Here is a 23,716-nt window from a genome sequence, read left to right as displayed (position 1 = left end):
AGCTTTAATACCATGCGAACTTCCTGTCTTGGGCAGATCAAGGATCATTTAGTCCAGCATGCTGTTTTCTAGAGCAACAGGATGGATGCTTACAAGAAGCCCACAACCAGGAAAAGTAGCCTGTATATTGGCTACACCAATGTGAATGATAAACACAGATAATAGCCAACTGCAATGCCCAGCATTTGGGAGTTATCAGTGTATATCATTGATATTGATGTAGTCGTTAAGCCTAGAAACCAGGAGACTGTAAGTTGCAGTCCTGCCTTAGACAAAGAGCTATCTAGGTGCCCTTGGCCAGACTCTCAGCCTTGGGAACCAGACAATGGCCAACCATTTCCAAGAAATCTTACCAAGAAAACTGCAGGGACATGTCTAGGCAGTTGCTAAGAGTCAGCACTGACTCCAAGGCACCCCGGAAATATGTACAAGCAACCAAGTTGATCATACAAAACAACATTAGTATTTACATATTAATGACCAATGGTAGTAGCTGGTGCATTTTAATATTTTCTTTTTACACAATGTCTTCTCTTCCTGTCTCACCTTTCATATATGTAATTGCCAATTTCTATAGCTTTCTGCCTCATCCAACAGGACAAAAAGCCATAACATTAAATCTGAAACATCAGTACCACTGTTATCACTTTCATAATCCAAAACCTATAAACAGATCTGTAGCAAAGTAAAAAAAAATAAAATATGATAAGAGTTTTAATACTGTGCTTTTCCTTCGGGAAAGTATTTCTTATACTCTCACTGACAGTTGATGCCCTCTTGTGGTAGTAATGTTCTTGACATCTAAAAGTCTCATTTTGGATTTTTCCTTTGGCTATCTAGTGGTAGGACTAGAACTTTAATTAGGAAAACAGTGCTGAAAAGAAATGAGACAGCCTTGGTATAGTCTTAACTATTCCTGCCATATGAAACCTTCAAATTTTTATGAGTCCAGAATTACGCACCAAAGCTCCATGCCTTTTAAACTGGTCTGCCATTGGTTTTCCATTGAAAAACTTCAGCTTGAATGGTATAATTTGCAAGATTCAGTTTTTGGGAAGATGGCTTCTTCCCTCTTTAATGCATTCCCTGCTCCTGGCATTCCTTGCTAGTATCCTGGATTGTCTGTCTCCTCATCCACATTACTAGGTAGAATCTCCAATGGTGAAAATTTGAAACGCAAGAGAAAAGGGGGAAAATGCTTGTAAAATGCATTGACTGGAACTACTTTTCTCAGTTACTGGCTGGCAGAGAAGTAGCAGCTGAATTTTAATAAAGTGTCTGATGAGATTTTATTTGAATGAAATGCAATCTGCGAAGCACTTGGGGAGCACATCAAAACTCCCTGTGGGATAATAGTTGCCAAGATGTTTGACTCAGGCCTCTGAAAGGAAACACACACCATCACCATACACTTTTTAAATATAGCACCTAGGAATACTTCCACCTTCTTTCCATGAGATTATAATTTTTTCAATGTTGAAAAGAAATCCGCATTTTTAGGCCTGGCCTTGCCTTATGATTTTAAGCACAAGGGCCTTTCCAAATCAAGGCCGTTGGTTTGCATTAAGAACGCCTGTCTATATTTTGATTGTATTTCCATTGTACAGCTGAAATGTAGTTTTGTGTCACAATATAAGCATGGAGTTTTCCAGTTAGCAACAACCACCAACTTTGTTTTAATTGCGGGGTTTGGGAGTTCTGCAGTAACTTGGCCTCCTGATGCAAGCAAAATCAGTACTGTATGGGCAGAAGTGTGGGGAAAACACAATCTGGTTTGATTTTGCCTGCTTTCATCAGGGAAGTGGGTTTTTTGTGCCTAGTTAATGACAAACATATTTAAATGTTGTTTGAACTTAAAATGGAACAATCTTTGTTTTGTCCAGAATTGCAGTTGCATCTCTGGCAGTTAAACAAAGGCTAAACATATTTACTCCAGAGTAAGTTATACGCAGTGGGAGCTTGTTCTTAGTAAAATATCCTTTGGACTGGGCAGCCCAAACCTACAAGGGTTGCATGTCTTTTAAGCTGCTAGTAGTTATAGATTTTATACTCAATGGAGGTTAATGTAATTAAAACATTCGTATGTTAGTATGATACATATGAAAATACAAACAGGCCCTAGCTATAGGGCAGATGTCTTCGTTTGTCAGCTGATTTGAAATAGCTTTTGATTCTGAAGTTGAATATTTAAATTTTGAATTACACTATTTTATTTTGTTATGCTCTACTATAAACCGAAACAAATTTCTTTCCATCCCATTACCTCCTCCATTTTGCTCCTGGTTTTTTAAAAAGACTTTTCCAGCAGATAAAAGTATTTTGTTTCATTGGGAGAGAAATTGTGCACATGATGCAGATCAGCATGCCTGCAAAGGCAATCCTTTAGTTATCCAGGCACAATCATCTGCATGCAATACCAGCTGCTTTTCTCCATCACTCCTAGAAGAAAATTGTTCAGTTCCAGAGTACCTCTGATGGAAGTTGTGTAATCAAAAGTTGTGCATCTTCCTCTATCCAAATCAGGCCCTTATGGCAGCAATATCACTTTAGAAACAGTGCCACTTTTGTAATAGGTTTCTTGTTACAACCATGAACCATCTCAAATGTCTGATACCCCATGGGTATGGCCTACAATAAGCAGGTTCGATGTGCCAGTTTATGCTTTAGACTTTAGCAGATTTCGGAACAAATGTCTGTTAATCCCTCAAAAATCATGAAAGCGACAAGGTCAAATTGATCTCATTGAAATATCAGCTATGATCTTAATATATAATGACTTTAATAGCAACTATGAGCTGCAAATAAGGAGAATATAATGTGTCATCAAGAGGAATGGACTACAGGTAGTCCTCAATTTACAACAGTTCATTTAGTAAATGTTCAAAGTTACAATGGCACTGAAAAATGTGACTTATGGCCATTTTTCAACGTTACAATCTTCGCAGCATCCCCATGATCATGTGATCATAATTCAGATGCTTGGCAACTGATTCATACTTATGACCATTTCTGTGTCCCAAGATCACGTGATCACCTTTTGCCACGTTCTGACAAGCAAAGTCAATGGGGAAGCCAGATTCACTTAACAATCGCGTTACTAACTTATCAGCTGCAATGATTCACTTAGCAACTGTGGCAAGAAATGTCATAAAATGAGGCAAAACTCACTTAACAAATGTCTCACTTAACAACAGAAATGTTGGGTTCAATTGTCGAGGACTACCTGTAGTGTAACACTATGGTATCTGTTGCTTCATGATACAGCTCTCAATTGTAATTGTAATGGACAACTGAAGCATCAAGGTAGAAAGGTTAGACAAGAACTGTCCAGACCTCACAGTAAAGAGGGAGAGATTTTTAGCACATTATTTTCCTCTGTATGGTAGAGGTCTCTCTGTATTATGGGTATGGGTATGTTCCTTATTAACCCAATGATCTCTTTTACTGCAATTGGAGCTGCTGCTATCAAACATCCTTCTCCTTTACGATACTTTATAGAAGTTTTAAAAATCTGGGTTTGTCACAATTAGTTAAAATACTGCTTCTCAATGGTAGTCTAGACTCACATTGTTCATTACATAGCTTGACTTTTGGTGGAGTAGAAAACTTGAATCAAATATTACAATCAGGGCCATAAGGATAACTATATCTATCTGTCTACCTACATATTTATCATCTATATCTGTCTGCCTGTCTGTCTGTCTGCCTGCCTGCCTGCCTGCCTATCTATTTATCTATCTATCTATCTATCTATCTATCTATCTATCTATCTATCTATCTATCTATCTATCTATCATCATCTATCTTTCTATCATCTATCTATCATCTATTTATCTATATCTGTCATCTATCACACGGGAATCATATTCACTGTATCGCGTTGCCATCAGGACATTTCGTGACACCTCCGGCCTGGGGACCACCAGTTTGACACCCCGATCATATCTATCTGTCTATCATCTATCTATCATCTATCTATCTATCTATCTATCTATCTATCTATCTATCTATCATCATCATCATCTCTATCTAGCTCTCTTTCTCTCTGTGTATATATATATATATATATATATATATATATATATATATATGTGTGTGTGTGTGTGTGTGTGTGTGTGTGTGTGTCTGTCTGTCTGTCTGTCTGTCTGTCTGTCTGTCTATCTATCTATCTATCTATCTATCTATCTATCTATTGACCACCTCACTGTTACAGTGACTCTGGAGTCTTGGGAAAATGTTATCATATTTTGAAAGTAAGAAGTGCTTTCATTATGCAACTTTGGAATATAGTCAGTAAGCGTCAACATGCTCTGTTTGGATGTTTGATGAATGGGGCCATCTTACTTTAGCAAATAAGGAATTTGAAAAAAACAAAATATTTGGTGATAAAATTACGGCAAGAAAATTGAGAGAAGGGGAACTGTATTGCATTAGTTCCTATATTTCTTCACCAAATTCTCTTTCGAAATAAAACTAGCTTGTTTTGTTCAATTTATGATTTATTTTCTCTTCCTCCTTTTTTAATCATAGGGAAAAAAGAAAAGACGAACAAGAGAAAAGCAGCAAGATTCCAATTCAGGTAAACCTCCTGGTGTAAATCTAGCACATTATCTGGTTACTGATCACTTCATTTACATTAGTAAGAAATTAGCCAAAAAAGATTTTTTTCCAGGATGGGTTATTGGGACTATCTATGCTTTACTGTCTGCACTAATCTTTCTAGCTTTGCCACTATCTACAATTATATATTTGTCTGATATTCTGTGATGACAATATCAACAGACCAAAAGTAACTAATTCATGTTAACTGTAGTTTGAAGTACCAACTAAATCCCATCTTTTTGCCTTGACGGTCTCTTTATATCTGTGGCTGTTTCAATTTTTTTCAATAACAAATGAAGAAAGCATAAGTTAAAACATTTACGAAACATATAGAATAGAATAGAATAGAATAGAATAGAATAGAATAGAATAGAATAGAATAGAATAGAATAGAATAGAATAGAATAGAATAGAATAGGAAATTTTTTATTGGCCAAGTGTGATTTAACTTCCAATCCAATATCCAAAAAGGTAGTTTTTGCAGCAACTACCCAAATATAAAAAAAGAATCTTTTTGAGGCCAAAGGACTCCATTAAAAAAAAAAAAACCTCAGGAAACTGAGTGGGTTCAAAGAGGAAAAAAAGCATGTAAATAAAAGACTTGTAAATAAAATAGATTTTAAAATAGATTAAATGAAATTCTGCCTTGGCAATAGTTGCCAGATTCTGTTTTTATAACTATATTGTGGAAAAGTACGGTAGACTTTTATGGTGTATGTTTTTCCTTTGTAATCAATTAAGATTAGTTCCTATTTTTAAAATGTATCTAGAAACTTTCAATCAGCACAAAGGCCTTTGTTTAGGGGATTAGAAATAGTTAACAGGCATGATGCCTGTAACAGTAATAAGTTTCTAAGAAGGATATAAAATCTTAACAGACATATTCTCATATATGCTTTTTTAATATGTTTTTCCTTAAAATTAGTATTCACATATTATAATGAAATGAATCCATTTTGTCATTCGATAGGGCATTTGGAAAGATGCCAATGAAAAAGAAAATCAGATTAATTCCAAAACACTTCTTAAATTTAATTTATATTAAGCACATTTTAAATCTTAAATACTTTCTGGATAATGAACATTAGTCGATTTCTCTTTATGACTCTTGAGCCCTTTTAAAAAAAGAAAAGAGTAAAAGTAAAAATCGGTTCCAAATTTTCAACAGCAAGAGGAAAAGACCCCACCAAACCTTTTGGAATGTTAGTTTCCCATACATATTATAATATTGGCTATTGTCTCATATAGATTTGTTCTAACAGTAACACATAATTTTCTAGGTCTTAACGTTTGATACAAGAGCTTGGAATCCCTATTATCAATAATAAAAACAAGGGATTCTTATAGAAATTTACTGAGGCAGCCATTATTTTGGACTAAGCATCCCTGCGCTGAAAAATGTCTACAGAAAAGCTTGGTCAAGCAGAAGTAGTATATAGCCATGTGAAAACTATGTGTATAGCAATAGCACTTAGACTTATATACCGCTTTACAGTGCTTTACAGCCCTCTCTAAGCGGTTTACAGTGTCAGGATATTGCCCCCAACAAACTTGGTCCTCATTTTACCGACCTTGGAAGGATGGAAGGCTGAGTCAACCTTGAACCGGTGAGACCTGAACTGCCGAATTGCTAGCTGATGATCCCGTGTAGATCATAATAGCTGGGTGGGCTGGATCTCCAAGAGTATTAGTTCAGCAACATCTGGAGGGCTATATTCTACTTCCAATCTAGACTGTAGCTAAGCATCATTAATTTCTAAGTGATTTCTTGGTCCCCTTTTTTCCAACTTATTTGTTTAACAATAAGGATTTGGCACATAGGATGTCGCTAAGTTACTTCTTCATGTAACAAAATCCTAACATAAAAAGACCTGCTTGCTTGCTCGGCAGAATTTCAGATCTAATCAAACCAAAAGGGAGTTTTCAAATATTCTCTAAAAAATGCATAGGTTGAAACACAAAAGTGACCAAAATGAAATAAAGAATAAAACACTAGTATGAGCCACAGTGACACAGTTGTTAAGAGTGCAGTACTGCAGGCTACTTCTGCTGCCTGCATGCTGCCTGCAGTTTGGCAGTTCAAATCTCACCAGGCTCAAGGTTGACTCAGCCTTCCATCCTCCCGAGTTGGGTAAAACGAGGACCCAAACTGTTGGGGGCAATATGCCAACACTGTAAACCGCTTAGAGAGGGCTGTAAAGCACTGTAAAGTGGTATATAAGTCTAAGTGCTATTGGTATGTTATACTACTGCAATTTCATTTTCCTAATCATTGCATTTGTGGCCCTATCAAATCTATTTGTTTAACACTCATTTTCTGGGGGGAAAGATGATGTTAGTAGACATTTATGGTGAAGAATTGAGTTCACGTGGCCTGTTTAGTTTTGTCTTCAGCAGCTAAACCAACGTTGCATCTTTTCTTCCTTTTCCTGCTCTTGCTGCTGTTTGTGCCTCTGCCTTGCCCATTCAATGCGCATGCTCCTTGTTCAGATCCTGCCTCTCCTAAGAAATGCAGAGCTCGTTTTGGCCTCAACCAACAAATGGACTGGTGCGGCCCATGCAGGTGTGTATCAGGAACCTTCGCTTTGCAGCCTTGTTTCTTACCACAAAGATGGTTGTACTCTGGTTTGATTTACCTCTCTTGCATCTTTTCTATAGCTGCCTTTTCTAACTCTACTAATGGTGCTGCTTAGGCTTGCTCTCAATTTTCCACATGCTTCATTTAAGTGACCTACAGATACTTTCTGCATTTAACGCTGAAGAGAGAAATTAGTAACATAGCTAATGTATATGGAGGGAGGGGGACCCTTTTTTTAACTAGAGTGGTACACAGAAAAATTGTTAAAATTTTTGAAAACGGTATCAGATTTATTTAAAATGGACCAAAGGATAAAAGTGGTAAACTATCAGAATACTTTTCCATGAATCAGTAACCGAAACCTACTGACATGCCGTTCCTTGCCAATTGCCAATCCAAACAGTATGGCTTCTAGGATCCTCCAAAGTGTCTCTCTCTTCTTTAGTCATCCTTTAGGAAAAATGACCCCTGTTCCTTAAGAATTTTGGTTAAGGAAGCAACGACATTTATTATTCCTGGTATTGGTTTCAATACTTATGCATCAACAGTCCCCTGCAATTAATTGTTTTCTTATCCTGACAAATGAAGTAATCTGTGGCTGAAGATAATATAAATATACTGTCCCCACTTTTTTTCTTCCAGAACAAACAGATCCAGACTGTTTTTAAAGTAATAGATGAAAGAAAAAAGGTGTAACACAAGACTCTTCAAAGATGTGCTTGTAGCACAGACAGGACTTCCCAGTATTTATTTGGTGGGGAGGGTGTAAGATTACTAAACAAAATATTCTGCAAATGTAATACAAACTTAACGGCTTCCATTTATGATAGGAACAATAGTAACAAAGTAGTAGTCTATAAACCAAAGTCTTTCTACTTGAGAGACACTGTAACACAGAAAAGAACAGAGCCTTCAAACATTGAGTAGGGGAAACATCCTTCCTTTCCTATGTAAACCAGCACTGATAAGAGAATATCTACTTACCTCTCCCATAACAATGTTCTAATCTTGGTTTTGTTTAGAATAGAGGAAAATTTATAAAAGGGCCTATATTTTTCATACTCTTAACATCTTTACTATTGATGGCTCTGTCCTTTCCTTTGGAGAGCTACTTAGCCCTTAAGAACACCTTGGTGCTCTTTGGAAGCACCATGTCAGGATGTTTATTCTAGATTTGGGAGATCATGGGTCGAAAATCATGTTCTTTCAGTCTATCATGATTCTACCCAATTTGTTGATTCAAACAATCTGTATCCTCCAATTAAATATATAATTTTTACTTTATTGATTGGTATAATGTTGGTTTATTGGGCGAAGGAATTCAGTACATAATAGCTTCTGTAACTATGTGTAACGGTTGCATCATGTCTACCTAGCCATCAGAACATGCTTAACTTCTAAGAAAAAAACCTTCAATATTCAGATTATTCTTATTTGATATTAAATGTTTCTCTTTTATACTACCATGTAGTATAAGTAAGTTAAAAATTGATTTCAAGACTAGAAACAATAACTAGGAACTAGTGAACATCTCAAGTGTGCCCATATTTGTAATGCTAAACTTTTCTTTCTCAGTATGTATTTGTATTGAGGCAAGAATTAATATTTTGCTTGTAATCAGCATTGCTTCCAGATTAACAAAAGTAGTTGAGCTGCGTCGTTGAGCTAATCCCTTACCTCCTCCTCTTATAAAATGTGATGCACAAACCTTGGTAGTACAGGAGTTTAAGGCACCCTGTTTTTGTTTTTTTTTATTGCAAAAGTTTTACAATTACATTTTCATCCCCTTTTTCACCCCCCACCTCCCACCCCAAACTTCCCATCCTCCCTAACCCTCCCTAACCCTCCCCCCCCAGACTTCCCTATTACATACTCATAACTAATGACACTAATATATAAGCCTGAACCCGTCCCTCCCCCCTATATAATTTTTCCTCTTTATCTCTTTACATTAAAATATTTCTAATACATTATTTTCAAATAAAAGCTATTTGATACTTTCTAGTTTGGTATTTGTTCTGAACATATTCTATCCACCTTTTCCATTCCCATTCATAAGTCTCTTGTGAACAATCTTTTAAATACGCTGAAATCTTCGCCATCTCTGCAAAACTAGCCATCTTCAAAGTCCATTCCTCGATAGTAGGCAAAGCTTCATTCTTCCAATATTTACCTATCAACAATCTTGCTGCTGTTATCATATACAATATTAGTTTTATTTCACCCCGTGTAAAACCCTTAACTATACCCAATAAGAACAATTGTGGTGAAAATTGAATTTTTTTCCTTCAAAACATTCTGCATGACCCACCAAATTTTTATCCAAAAAGCCTTAACTTTCCTACAGGTCCACCAAACATGATAATACGTAGCATCCAAACATTCGCATCTCCAACATTTTGGCTGAACATTAGGGTACATACATGACAACTTTTTGGGATCTAAATGCCATCTATAAAACATTTTATAGAAATTTTCCCTCAAGTTCTGGGACTGTGTAAATTTAACATTCTGAACCCAAATATTTTCCCATGTTTCCAGCATCACTGGTTCTTCAAAATTTTGTGCCCACTTAATCATACAATCTTTAACTAATTCAGTTTCTGAATCCCTTTCTAGCAAAACATTATAAAGCCTTTTAACATGCATTGGGCCTTTCTCTCTTATATGTCTAACCAATTCTTCCTCATGCAACATAATACCAGTTTTTTGGTCCTCTTTCCATCTCAGTTGTAATTGATTATATTGTAACCAAGTTAGATTAAGCCCTTCATCCAACAGTGTCTGTAATGTCTTCAGCTGCCATCTGCCCGCATCTGTAAAAAGAACCTCTTTGTATAAAAACCCCCCGAGTGACATTATATTTGTATTCCACAAAGTATGACCAAGATCCAGCCATAGCGGTATTTTGTAATCCCATTTGAGTCGGTGCTTCTTCCAAACTCTCATCAAGGAATCTCTAAGTATATGACTTTTAAATACTTTATCTACTTTGTCGTTATAAAATAAATAAGCATGCCATCCAAATTCGAGATCAAAACTTTCTGCGTTCAGTATTCCAGTCTTTTTACTTCCAAACCAATCACTTGTTAAAGTTAAAGCTGCAGCATCATAATATAACTGTAGGTTTGGGAGTTTAAGGCCTCCTCTTTCTGGAACATCTTGCATAATTTTCAATTTCACTCTCGGCTTCTTCTCGTTCCAGACAAACTTATTCACACCAGACTGCCAAACTTTCAATTGTTTATCACTTTTAAGCACCGGAATCATTTGAAACAAAAACAGAAGTCTTGGCAAAATGTTCATCTTAACTGCTGCTATTCTTCCAAGTAAAGACAGTTGCAGCTTTTTCCAGGTCTCCATATCTTTCTGGACCTCTCGCCACAACACCTCATAATTATTTTGAAACAATTTCAAATTTGATTCTGCAACCTGAACTCCAAGATATTTTACCTTAGGTACAATTTCAAAACCTGCCCTCCTTTCAAGCTCATATTTACGATCTTGTGTCATATTTTTAACTATCATTTTGGTCTTTTTTGAATTCAATCTAAAACCTGAAACTCTACCATAGTCTTGTATAATGTCATTCATCAAGATTATTGATTCCATTGGTTGTGATAGGGTAACCACCAGATCATCTGCAAATGCCTTTATTCTATAATCCTCTTGCCTTATCATTATGCCTTTCAAAATTTTAGAATCCCGTATTGTGTTTAACAAGACTTCCAATGTTAAAATAAATAAAAGTGGGGACAACGGACATCCCTGTCTTGTTCCTTTTTCAATTTTAAACTCTGTCGTCAAACTTCCATTAATAATAATCTGTGCCTTTTGCTCTTGATAAATTGCTGAGATTGCCTGTATAAATTGGTCCCCAAAGTCCATCTTTTTTAAAGTCTTTAATAGAAAATTCCAATCCACTCTATCAAAGGCCTTCTCTGCGTCCAAAAAAGCCAGCACTGCAGGAATCTGTTTATTCTTGTCAAGATATTCCAATAAGTCTATTACTTGCCTTACATTGTCCTTCATATATCTGCCTTCAATAAATCCCGCTTGGTCCTCATGAATCACCTTTTGAATTACTGGCATCAACCTGTTGGCTAATACCTTCGCATAAATTTTATAGTCTGTATTCAAAAGAGATATTGGTCTATAATTCTCTGGTTTTTTAGGACCTACTTGTTCTTTTGGTATCAAAGATATATAAGCAGTTGTCCAAGATGGGGGTATTTTACCCCCTTGTTGAATGTTACAAAATAAATCTCTAAGTTGTCCCACCATTTCAGCTTGCAAAGTTTTATAATACACTGCAGTCAAACCATCCGTGCCAGGAGCTTTGGCTGTTTTTAACTGTTTAATTGCTGCTATTATCTCCTCCTCTGTTATGGGATAGTTCATTCTTTCCTTTTGTTGATCAGTAATTTTTGTAACTCTCTTATCATTTAAATATTTTTCTATAAGTCCATTCTGCACCTCTTCTTTAGCATATAATTTAGTATAATAGTCCACAAAAGCTTCTTTAATTAATTTTTGTTGAAAGATTTCTTTCCCGCCAATATCAATACTATCAATAGTCCGTATACTTTGTTTTTTCCTCAATGTATAAGCCAACCATCTGCCCGGTTTGTTAGCGTTGCAAAATGTATTATGCTTCGCATATTGTAGGCTTGTTGCAACTTGTTCCGCCATAAGCATTTGAAATTGGTCTTTCAGAAGTTTTATAGCACTTCGAATTCTTTCGTCTGTTGGATTTTTAATAAGTAACTGTTCTTTATTCTTTATATCCATTATATATAATATAATTATATTATATCCATTTCCAACTCAATTCTTTTCTTTTGTCGGAACTGTCTATGTTTAGAGTTCATATAGATAAGTACCCCTCTCATATAAGCTTTACTTGCATCCCAAACAATTTCAATTGGAGTACCTTTATTCAAATTTATTTCAAAAAATTCTTTCAAATGCTTTTTAAGTTCTATTGTATTTTTTTCATATCTAAACAAGTTCTCATTTAATCTCCAGGAACGTCTCTCAACCTTATCCATCTCAATTTCTATCCATACAGGGCTATGGTCAGTCAAAGTTCTTGGAAAAATCTTTGTTCTTTTGGTCTTAACAAGTAGATCATTTGACAACAGGATAAAATCAATCCTAGAGAAAGATCTATGTCTATCAGAAAAAAAAGTGTAATCCAATACGTTTGAATTATGTATTCTCCAAACATCTTTTAATTCCATATCTTCTTTCATATCAAAAAAAGTCTGTGGTAGTCTAATTCTAGACTTTGCCAAGCTCTTTTTATCTAGTTTAGAATCAATTACTCCATTCCAGTCTCCCATAATTAAAATAGATCTATAGTCCCATTGCAATATTTTAGTATGTAATATCTTATAAAAATAATCCTGTTGTTGGTTGGGAGCATAAATTCCAATCAGAAGAATTGGTCCATTTGCTGTAAACAATTCAATTGCTACAAACCTACCATCTTGATCTGCTTCTATAACTTTCGCTGTTAATTTTTTATTTACATAAATAACCACACCATTCTTTTTCTGCGAAGTCGAAGATATAAAATGTGCTCCTAATTTTGAATTTATCAAATATTTTTGATCTTGAGTAGTTATATGCGTTTCTTGTAAACATATTATATCATTATTAAATTGTTTCAAATATGTAAATAATTTCTTCCTTTTCTGTGCTGAATTCAACCCATTGACATTCCAAGATAGACACTTAAAGGTCATCAGCCTCTTTCTGGAGCGCGGAGCAATATCTTTGAAGTTCATCCGAAAGCTTCGATCTCGCTCCTCCCATAGCGCCACTCTCTTGTACGGTGCTCTTAACTGCCTTCTTGTCTTGTCTTTCCTGTTGTTGTTGTTGCTGTTGTTTAAATAGCTTAGATTGAGCTCTAGTTATACGTTGATCTTTCACTTCAGCCAACTGAGTCAAATCCAAAATTGGAGAAGAATCCAGCAAGGGCTCACTCAGAAAACCTCCTTCTGCACCTTGCACTGTTTCTAATTCCTGCTTAGACTGTTCTTCCAATTGCCTCTCTTCACTCTCCTTAATCTCCAAAACTGTAGATGTACGTGGAGATGGAGTTCTTTCCTTAAGTATAGTACTATAAAAATGTTGTGCCTTCTCCACGGTATTCAACCGATATCCTTCTCCCTTGTATCTAAAAATTATCCCAGCTGGTGCGTCCCACCGGAAGGGTATCTGTAAATTTTTCAATTCCTTAACAAGAAAACCAAATTCTTTTCTAGCTTTCAGCATTTTAGGAGGTAATTCTTTAAAAATTTCAAGTCGTGAACCCCCCACTTGTACAGAGGTGTGAAAAGATTTTTGCAGGATATGATTTCTAATTTCTCTATCAGTGAAATATATCACCACATCTCTAGGCAGTTGTCTTTGTCTGGCCACCCAAGAGTTGACTCTGTAGATTTTATCTATTTTATGAAATACCAAATCAGGATTAGCTTGTAAAATCTTGGCCAAGGCTTCAGAGCAAACTTGTCGCAAGTCCTGTCTCTCCTCCTCTCGAATTCCCCGAAGCCGTATAGCAAATTCCATCGCCCGAAATTGTATCATAACAATCTCATCTTCAATTCTCTGCATTTTATTGTCAACTTCATCAATTTTATAATCATTGTCTTTCATCTTAACATTAACTTCTGATCTAAATTCTTCAACTTTAAAATCAACTTTCCCAATAAATTCTACCAGGCCAGACGCCACTTCTGATATTTTTTTGGTCACCTTTTTTTGATTCTGATTCACCATGTCTTTAACTTCATTAATTTCCTGCATAAATTCCTGATGTGATTTTTGAAGTTTATCATCTATCTCCTGTTGGGATTTTTGAAATTTATCATCCAAAGTTTTAGAAATAAATTCTTTTAAATCTCCCACATCAAATTCTTTTTTCTGAGTTTGTAACTGTTGAGCAGGGGGAGGTTGCTTTTCATGTTTGTGTGTGGGGGATCCCCCCCCTGATGCCTTCCCTTCCTGCTTCTTTGAAGCCATCCTGGCTCGTGATCTAGTTTTTCTAAAGAGGGAGGTTCCTTTTCCTTTCCCTCCTGCACAAAAACTTCTAAAAAAGTCCCCCAGATTTAATCAAATAAAGACTAGAATAAAGCAAAGTCCAGTATTAAAAAGGGAGAAATTGTTGTTTCTCTTATGACAAGCAAGGCAACTTTGTAGCAACTTGGAAACTTTGTAACAAAACAAGATAACTTCACCAATCCACATTCACTGGCTCGTTAACTCTGATGCTAGGCGCCATGTTTTTTTCTTTTCAAAGCACTTTCACTCACTCGCATTTCTCAAATTGAAAGTCAATAAAGTGCTGATACTTGCGTTTCCAAGTTTCAGGATTCAGGTAGTTTCGCTGTTTATTAAAGCCGGTTCTTTCGCTTTAAGTTTCCTGCAGCCGGCTTGTTCTGCAAAAGCAGAATCGTCCCACGTCGCCCGGAGTTTCAGCAGGCTGGAAGGGAGCCACGCCTGTTCTCTCCCCAGAAACTTCCCTGGGGGGTCACAGGGGCTCAACCAGTGCCCTGCGGTCTCTCTTCTTCAATCCTTTAGGATTTAGAAGTTTTCGAGCCGCTTCTTCGTTTCGAAGCGGCTCTACAGGCGGCGGGGCTGGCGGAGCTTCAAAGAGCGCCGCCGACGCCGAAGACAAGGAAACCGGAAGTCAAGGCACCCTGTTATTAAGCTTATTAAGACCAGCTGCCTGCAATTACTGCAGGGTTCGAATCTCGCCAAGGCTCAAGGTTGACTCAGCCTTCCATCCTTTCTAAGGTAGGTGAAATGAGGACCCAGTTTGTGGGGGCAATAAGCTGACTTTGTATAAATATACAAAAGGATGAAGGCTATTGCTGAGCACATTGTAAGCCGCCCTGAGTCTTCGGAGAAGGGCGGCATATAAATCAAATTAAAAAAAAAAAAACCAACTGAAAGGCAGCAGGACAGTGATAATGTCTAGATAGGCAGCATGGGTGGATCTTACTACAATTCAAATCCTTGGCTTACTGGTTTATTCCCTCAAAATAATGATTCTACAAATTTTCAAATGTTGCATTTTCTTGAAGTTGTTTCACAGTGCAATAAAGATCTCCACACTTTTAAGATAATTGTTCTATTTCAATCTACTTTAGACTCCCTCTCTTCAGACTCCTACAGAGCCAGAACGTAGGCTGAAAAGAATCTTCTTTGGCAAGACCTGTGAGAGAAGATGCCTTCTCAGCACAGGTTATACATCTCCTAGCATAGGCTGGGAGAATATAGCAGAGCATTGTCCAGTGTATTCTAGGCTGAAGCAGCCAGTGGTACCATTGGCTTGTTTTTCTCAAGATGGTTAGCCAGGAGCACTCCCCAGCAGGTGCCAGATAGGTCAGATAGGAGTGAGCAAGGTGCACCACCAGCTCACCTGTTCTGACACATGCTTGTCAGACTTTTTGCCAGTCAATGCCAAAAGGACTTGAAGTGAAACTGTCACCAGTTCTGCCCATGCTGGTCAACAGTTCATAGATGTGTGGCTGGCTGGCATCAATAGTTCAACTCTCCAAGGTAGAATGGCCAAAATACTGCCATTACTGCTCCTACTTTCTTTTTGCATTCATAAGCTGAAAATCCTCAGACGGAAGTGCTTTGAAGCTGGCCACTTTTATTGCATGCTGCAAAGAACTCTGTTGTGTTTGTCAAAAGCAACCTGTTTGGAAAACCTTTATGTACCAAGAGGGCTCAGATAGGCTGGCTGTGGTGTTTGCTACAGAACTGCCTAGAACATACCCATCATATGGTTGCACCATTGATCCATTGTCATAAACTGAAGACTTTCCAGGCTACATAGCTTCATTGCACGCTATAGGTAATTTTGAAGTTGCCTGGCAGAAAGTCCCATCAATTGATCCTGGGTGAAAAGGCTGAGAGAGCCCATTTCCCACAGCCTTTGCCCGAAGTGGTTTGAGAGCACCTAAATAGCTTAATCAAGGTGAATTAGATGGCCTTTTCTGGTTAAAATTAATTTGTTTGCTTTCACAGTTCAAACATGTTTGTCAAAATAAATCTTAATGATTTGCCCAAGCTGTATTGGAAATATGCAGAACTGCAATGGAAAATATAAGATTATAGTTTTGAAGTTAATGTGATATCCTTTGTTAGTCAAGTCACCAATGAATTACACTGCTCAAAAAAATAAAGGGAATACAAAAATAAGACATCCTAGATCTGAATGAATGAAATAGTCTTAGTAAATACTTTGTTCATTACATAGTTGAATGTGCTGACAACAAAATCGCACAAAAATTATCAATGGAAATCAAATTTATCAACCCATGGAGGTCTGGATGTGGAGTTACACACAAAATTAAAGTGGAAAAAAACACTACAGGCTGATCCAACTTTGATGTAATGTCCTTAAAACAAGTCAAAATGAGGCTCAGTAGTGTGTGTGGCCTCCACGTGCCTGTATGACCTCCCTACAACGCCTGGGCATGCTCTTGATGAGGTGGCGGATGGTCTCCTGAGGGATCTCCTCCCATACCTGCACTAAAGCATCCCCCAACTCCTGGACAGTCTATTGTGCAACGTGGTGTTGGTGGATAGAGCGAGACATGATGTCCCAGATGTGCCCAATTGGATTCATGTCTGGGGAACGGGCGGGCCAGTCCATAGCATCAATGCCTTCGTCTTGCAGGAACTGCTGACACATTCCAGCCACATGAGGTCTAGCATTGTCGTGCATTAGGAACCCAGGGCCAACCGTACCAGCATATGGTCTCACAAGGGGTCTGAGGATCTCATCTTGGTACCTAATGGCAGTCAGGCTACCTCTGGCGAGCACATGGAGGGCTGTGCGGCCCCCCCAAAGAAATACCACCCCACACCATTACTGACCCACTGCCAAACCGGTCATGCTGGAGGATGTTGCAGGCAGCAGAACGTTCTCCACGGCATCTCCAGACCCTGCCACGTCTGTCACATGTGCTCAGTGTGAACCTGTTTTCATCTGTGAAGAGCACAGGGCGCCAGTGGCGAAGTTGCCAATCTTGATGTTCTCTGGCAAATGCCAAACGTCCTGCACTGTGTTGGGCTGTAAGAACAATCCCCACCTGTGGACGTCGGGCCCTTATACCACCCTCATGCAGTCTGTTTCTGACCGTTTGAGCAGCCACATGCACATTTGTAGCCTGCTGGAGGTCATTTTGCAGGGCTCTGGCAGTACTCCTCCTGTCCCTCCTTGCACAAAGGCGGAGGTAGGGGTCCTGATGCTGGGTTGTTGCCCTCCTACGGCCTCCTCATCTCCTGATGTACTGGCCTGTCTCCTGGTACCGCCTCCATGTTCTGGACACTACGCTGACAGACACAGCAAATCTTCTTGCCACAGCTCGCATTTATGTGCCATCCTGGATGAGCTGCACTACCAGAGCCACTTGTGTGGGTTGTAGACTCCGTCTCATGCTACCACTAGAGTGACAGCACTGCCAGCATTCAAAAGTGACTAAACCATCAGCCAGAAAGCATAGGAACTGAGAAGTGGTCTGTGGTCACCACCTGCAGAACCACTCCTTTATTGGGGATGTCTTGCTAACTGCCTATGCTTTCCACCTGTTGTCTATTCCATTTGCACAACAGCATGTCAATCAGTGTTGCTACCTAAGTGGACAGTTTGATTTCACAGAAGTGTGATTGACTTGGAGTTACATTGTGTTAAGTGTTCCCTTTATTTTTTGAGCAGTGTATAATTATTTCATACTCAAGGAAGCAGAATAATTTCTGAATGTATTCAAGTATGGACAGAGTGTCCTTGGAATTATCCCTGTCAAAACCACTACTCATCTCTAAATTAGGAGGAGAGGGTACCTTTAAGACAATTGATTCCTGTTAACTATTGGAACAAGTACCTGCAGTTTTTAGGCAAGATTTTAGAAATGGTTTGCAACTGCTTCTTTCCAAGGATTGAGAAAAAGTTATTGGTCCAAAGGCACCCAGCTGGCTTCATGCCTAAGGCTGGGACTAGAACTCATGATCTTTTGGTTTTATTCCATTTCTAGTTTCTAACCACTAGACCCATGAATTCAACTTAAAACACGATCTATTCTCCACACAAGTCCTAAAACTAAATAAAGAAAACCCAATTAAACAACTGGCTCAAAAACATTATACTTATTTATTGGGAATTATCCAAATCTATATCTCTGTGGGGGTGGGGGGGGTTGCTTTCAGTAATCCCTTGGACAGCAATAACCATAATTAAACATTTCTGGTAACTTTTGATCTCAAGAAGCCTGCTCTGGATCCGGCTGTTTTGGCTAACTATCGTCCAGTCTCCAACCTTCCCTTCTTGGCAAAGGTTGTTGAGAGCGTGGTGGTGCGACAGCTTCCTGGGTACCTGGATGAAGCTGTCTATCTGGACCTGCTCCAGTCCGGCTTCAGGCCTGGGCACAGCACGGAAACGGCATTGGTCACGTTGGTGGATGATCTCTGGAGGGCTCGGGATAGGGGTTGCTCCTCTATCCTGGTCCTGTTAGATCTCTCAGCAGCTTTTGATACTATCGACCATGGTATCCTGCTGCGCCGGTTGGAGGGGTTGGGAGTGGGGGGCACCATTTTGCGGTGGTTCTACCTCTCCGGTGTTGGCAGAGGGGCAGAGGTCGACCCCGAGGCACCTTGTTTGTGGGGTGTCGCAGGGGTCGGTCCTCTCGCCCCTTCTGTTCAACATTTATGTGAAGCCGCTACGTGAGATCATCCGTGGCTTTGGGGTGGAGTTCCATCAGTACGCTGATGATACTCAGTTGTACATCTCCACCCCAGGCCATCCCAATGATGCCCTTGAACTGATGTCCCGGTGCCTGGAGGCCGTGCGGACCTGGATGGGGAGTAACAGGCTTCGACTCAACCCTTCCAAGACCGAGTGGCTGTGGCTTCCGGCGTCCCGATATAGCCAGCTGGTGCCATCACTGGCTATTGGGGGCAAGTTATTGGCCCCCACGGATAGGGTTCGCAACTTGGGTGTCCTCCTGGATGCACGGCTGTCTTTAGAAGAGCATATGATGGCCGTGGCCAGGGGGGCTTTTTATCAGGTTCGCCTGATTCGCCAGTTGCGTCCCTTTCTGGATCTGGACTCCTTACGCACAGTCATTCAGGCGCTCGTCACTTCCCGCCTGGACTACTGCAATGCTCTCTACATGGGGCTCCCCTTGAGGAGCACCCGGAGACTCCAACTGGTGCAGAATGCAGCCGCGCAGGGGATTATGGGAGCGAGGGGGTGCTCCCATGTGACACCTCTCCTGCGTGAGCTGCATTGGCTTCCAGTAGTCTTCCAGGTGCGCTTCAAGGTGTTGGTCACCACCTTTAAAGCGCTCCATGGCATGGGACCTGGGTATTTGCGGGACCACCTTCTGCCGCCGATAGCCTCCCACCGACCAGTACGCTCCCACAGAGAGGGACTCCTCAGGGTGCCGTCAGCCAGGCAATGTCGGCTGGCGACCCCCAGGGGGAGGGCCTTCTCTGTGGCAGCTCCTGCCCTCTGGAACGATTTGCCCCTGGAGGTATGAAGGATATCAGATCTCCGAGTTTTTCGCCGTGCCCTAAAAACTTTTCTATCAAGCAGGGCTGGCGTGAACCCCCCCCCCCTTTTTTTAGCCTTTTTTAGCTTTTTAAATTGTCAAATGGGTTTTAGTTTTCAATGTTTTAAATTTCGGGCCACAGTTATATAATTCTTTTAATAATTTTAAATTTTGTATTGGTATGTGTTTTAGTTCTGGCTGTGCACCGCCCTGAGTCCACTAGGAGAAGGGCGGGATATAAATTGAATAAAATAAAATAAATAAATAAATCTGTTTTGCACATCGGCTTGGAGAAATTTTAGCAGTTTTACAGTTACACCTCCATCTAGTGGTAAAAAATACAAGTTGACAATAAGGGTGTGTGTTTTTTTAATTCTTCTTACAAAAACCTGAGTAATAGGTGTTACGAATGAATGTTTTTCCTTCTAATCCTTGTTCTTTAGACACTATACTTGTATTAAATGCTATACAATGCTTTCATTTAAAAAAAATATGACCCTGTAAATTCACCCTTTATTTACAGATAACTCTCTTCACTGTTCTTAGGAGGAAAAAGAAGTGCATTCGGTACCTACAAGGAAAAGGACACTGCTCCAGCCCAGTTTCTTCCAATGGAAGTACTATAGATTCCCCTCCCTCCTCTTTGGATGTGCTCCAGTGTACATCCCCTGCTTTTATTCCAAACAAGCTCGCTGCTCCTGCTGATCTTATACACCAAAACCAAGCCAATCCTTCTTCTTTATCTGCACATCTCAAAACTGCTACAAGCACATCAGGACTTCCTTCTAATAAATGTTCAACAATGCCTCATAAATCCATAGTGCCAGGTGAATCCTCAGGGCACAATATGGTATCAATAGGAACATAGTACTAATGTGATATCAAGGCGCACAGATACATCAGGCACTTTGCTGATTGGTTCTGCTGCATACAGAAGCTACAGAGACAACTTCAGCCTGCCATCAAATGGTATAGTCTTAAAGTCAGTCAAAAGCCAAATCAGAAAACAATACCGCTGCAGAACTAAAAGTGTTGTCTAAGTAAGGACATCAACAGTCTCTTTGAAAAGTATGAAGATAAACTTAATTCTGGTCAGTAACTGAATTATCTGATCTCTTTTCCAATTAAGATAAAAACAAAATACACTGATCTAATTGCAGATGAGAGGTGCTATAAACGTTAAGGCATTTATTCAACTACTATAGTCAAAGTCCTGAGTTTCAGCCATCCAATAGCTATTATACATTACAAAAGCAGTTGTTGAATGACAAGCTCAAATGTTCCACAGAAAAAGTATAAAGCAGCTTGTAAGAAACTAAAATATTTAATTATGCCTCATCTTTGGGATCAAGGATTGCATTAACCAATGTTTATTCCAGCAGCTTTATTAGGTGATAAAATAGGAGAAAACACTGGCTGTGAAAGTCTACCTAGTATTCCAGACATAGGACTGTGTGCATCACAATTTTTCAGCTATAAAGATTTTTTATGCTATCTACTGTAAAATATGCAAATCTCAAAAATACTTATTTTTCACAATTTACCGAACTTTTGCTATGTAATCAATGGGGAAAAAAAAAAAGAATATAAGCTGTGCCTCTAATCACTAAAAATTTACTCTGCAGTCTTTGTGGCTTCTTAAAAGCTTGCCAAGATTTACCCACTATCTATTTCAAGCCAATTGTGATCGTGCACTCTGCCTATAGAATCATTTCTGCAATTGCAGTATTGAAGCCTAGTCATATTCCTCATTCTCTGTATCCCTTTTGTCCATTTCACAAGGAAGATATTTATTTGAAAGTTATATGCTTCCCCAGAGCCCAATTCATTTTCAGTGCTAAGCAAAGTTGATTGCTTTGAACTTTAAACACAGATGGTCCCTTTCTGGTGCTTTAGAGATGGTAGTTTTTCTGAGAGGACAAATATACAATCCCACATTGATACCAATCCCAACATACTGAGATAATACTGGACAAAGGGTAGGAAAATTCATAATGTGGAGTAACTGAAATGGGTGAGTCACTTCATTACAATGGTATTTCAACAAACCTTACATTAACCTTTCTGGGAGTAAAGGAAGGTTGCAAAATCACAGCCCTGAAGAGTTTGCAACTCTTAACTTTATGGACTTGAAAGCAAACCACTTTTCTTAACTTTATGGAATTGAAACTAAATCACTTCACTCTATCTGAAAGGATCTCATTTTCAGCAAGATTAGAAAGACTGTAATGCTGACAGGTTAATTTGAAAATAGGGAATAAGCTGACCATAAATGAATCAAAGGTAGAATTGCAGGTTGATCCTCCTAATACTTGCATGATGTTCTCATTCAAGTATCTTAGGAACTCAAGGAAAAGGAGAAGAAAAGTGATTCCTAATCTGAATTTCCGAATTAATATCAGAAACCTCATTAAATCAAGAGTAGATAAACCATAATCTCTTAGCCACTTTTTTCAGTCATCTGATTTAACCATCCAATATAATAGTATGACTGCTAAGAACAGCTGGTAATATTTTTCCCATGTTTTGGATGAGTTTTAGAGCAAACACTCACTCATAAAATGTAGTATAAATCCTAATAATTCAGCTTCAAAAATTTATCAGAGTTGGGAAAATCCCAGCCCACATACATTTATTTTACTTTATTTGTGCCTTTGAGTTACCTTTGAGCTACAAAACTACCCAAACAAGTACATGCAGTTTTCTTGGGAACAATTTTCAGAAGTGGTTTGCCATTGCCTTCATCCTAGGGCTGAGAGAATGTGACTTACACTAAGAATGTGACTGGCCTAATTCTCCCTTTTAAATTTTTAAATCGTTTAATCTGTTTTACAAATTGGGTGTTTTAAATTTGTTTTCGGCCAAAACATTTAATAATTTTAATGGACTTTTAATGTTTGTATTATCTGTATTTTATCTTGGCTGTTCACTGCCCTGAGTCCTCCGGGAGTAGGGCGTTATAGGAATTTGATAAATAAAATAATAATAAAATAATAAAGTCACAGTTGATTTTGTGTCTACAGTAGGACTAGAACAATCATCCAGCTTCCAGCCAGTGCCTTGAGCCGCACATGAAATAGTCCTCCATTAAAACCTTCAGTAACTCAAGGAAAACTTGGAGTGCCTTTTGACATAAGAAGGCTGCCCAAACTTGATTTCAAGTCTATGCAAGAGTACTTCCCCAGGAATATCATTTTGAAATTTTATTCTTTAAAATGCTGTACTTGATTTCTTCCTCCAGAAAGGCTCACCCGATAGTTCAGAGGAACTCTGAAATTAATGAAAGCCTCCTGACCCCAATATGATATAAGCATAGGTCATAAATGTAGCTGCATTTGCACCTACAGTCAGATGAGTACATACTAGACTGCACCTACAAATCAGATGAGTACATAACAAGATATGCAAAAATGGAACTGAATTAACTATTCAATATTAATCAGCATGATTATCATTTATGTAACTACGAAGATAAGCTATTTTAGTTAAGACTAGAGCAGTCACAAGGATTTAGAAACAAGTTTCCAAAAATGCAAGTATAACTTAAATACCAAAAAGAGATGCTTAAAAATGCTGTATTAAATTTTCTATATTTTATCTTCCCTCGCTGTGTAAAATGAAAGCTTTTATCATGGTGTTTTACTCAAGTTAAATGTATACACAGCAAGTGCAATTATTTGCTTTTCTGAAGAGACTGAATGTACCATGTCATGGAAATTTAACTTTAATAAGCCACGAAAAAATCTCTGTATGTATGTAGCAGGGGAAAATTTCATTTGTACAATTATCATCTGGAGTTTTGTTTTGTCTTTTTTTAATCTTGAATTTGTTTTGCTTCTTTGTTTAAAATTTGTTTATGGCTTTATAAATAAAAATGATCTACCAGATTGTCCATTCAAAAATGGGTAACTGGGGACTATAATCCTATAAACAATGTTATATTTTTCTGTGCATATTTCCA

At 38.4% G+C, this 23,716-nt stretch overlaps 2 protein-coding genes across 2 annotated transcripts in view; one reads left to right on the top strand and one right to left on the bottom strand.

The window, feature by feature from the left end:
• TCF7 (transcription factor 7) overlaps window positions 1-20,623 on the top strand; it is a 143,447-nt gene extending 122,824 nt beyond the window's left edge. Inside the window, exons 11-13 of the mRNA XM_070937305.1 lie at window positions 4,531-4,579; window positions 7,093-7,165; window positions 20,302-20,623. Of these exons, the coding sequence (XP_070793406.1) occupies window positions 4,531-4,579; window positions 7,093-7,165; window positions 20,302-20,623 (444 nt within the window). The remainder of the gene's footprint in view (window positions 1-4,530; window positions 4,580-7,092; window positions 7,166-20,301) is intronic.
• SKP1 (S-phase kinase associated protein 1) overlaps window positions 1-23,716 on the bottom strand; it is a 41,242-nt gene that overhangs the window by 1,748 nt on the left and 15,778 nt on the right. The window lies entirely within an intron of this gene.

Source organism: Pituophis catenifer, unplaced genomic scaffold (assembly GCF_029215685.1).
Source record: "Pituophis catenifer annectens isolate HBS135680 unplaced genomic scaffold, rPitCat1.0.hap2 SCAF_2, whole genome shotgun sequence".
NCBI classification, from domain to species: Eukaryota; Metazoa; Chordata; class Lepidosauria; order Squamata; family Colubridae; genus Pituophis; species Pituophis catenifer.
The sequence above is the reverse complement of the archived record's forward strand: the minus strand, read 5'-3'. Positions and strand labels throughout refer to the sequence as shown.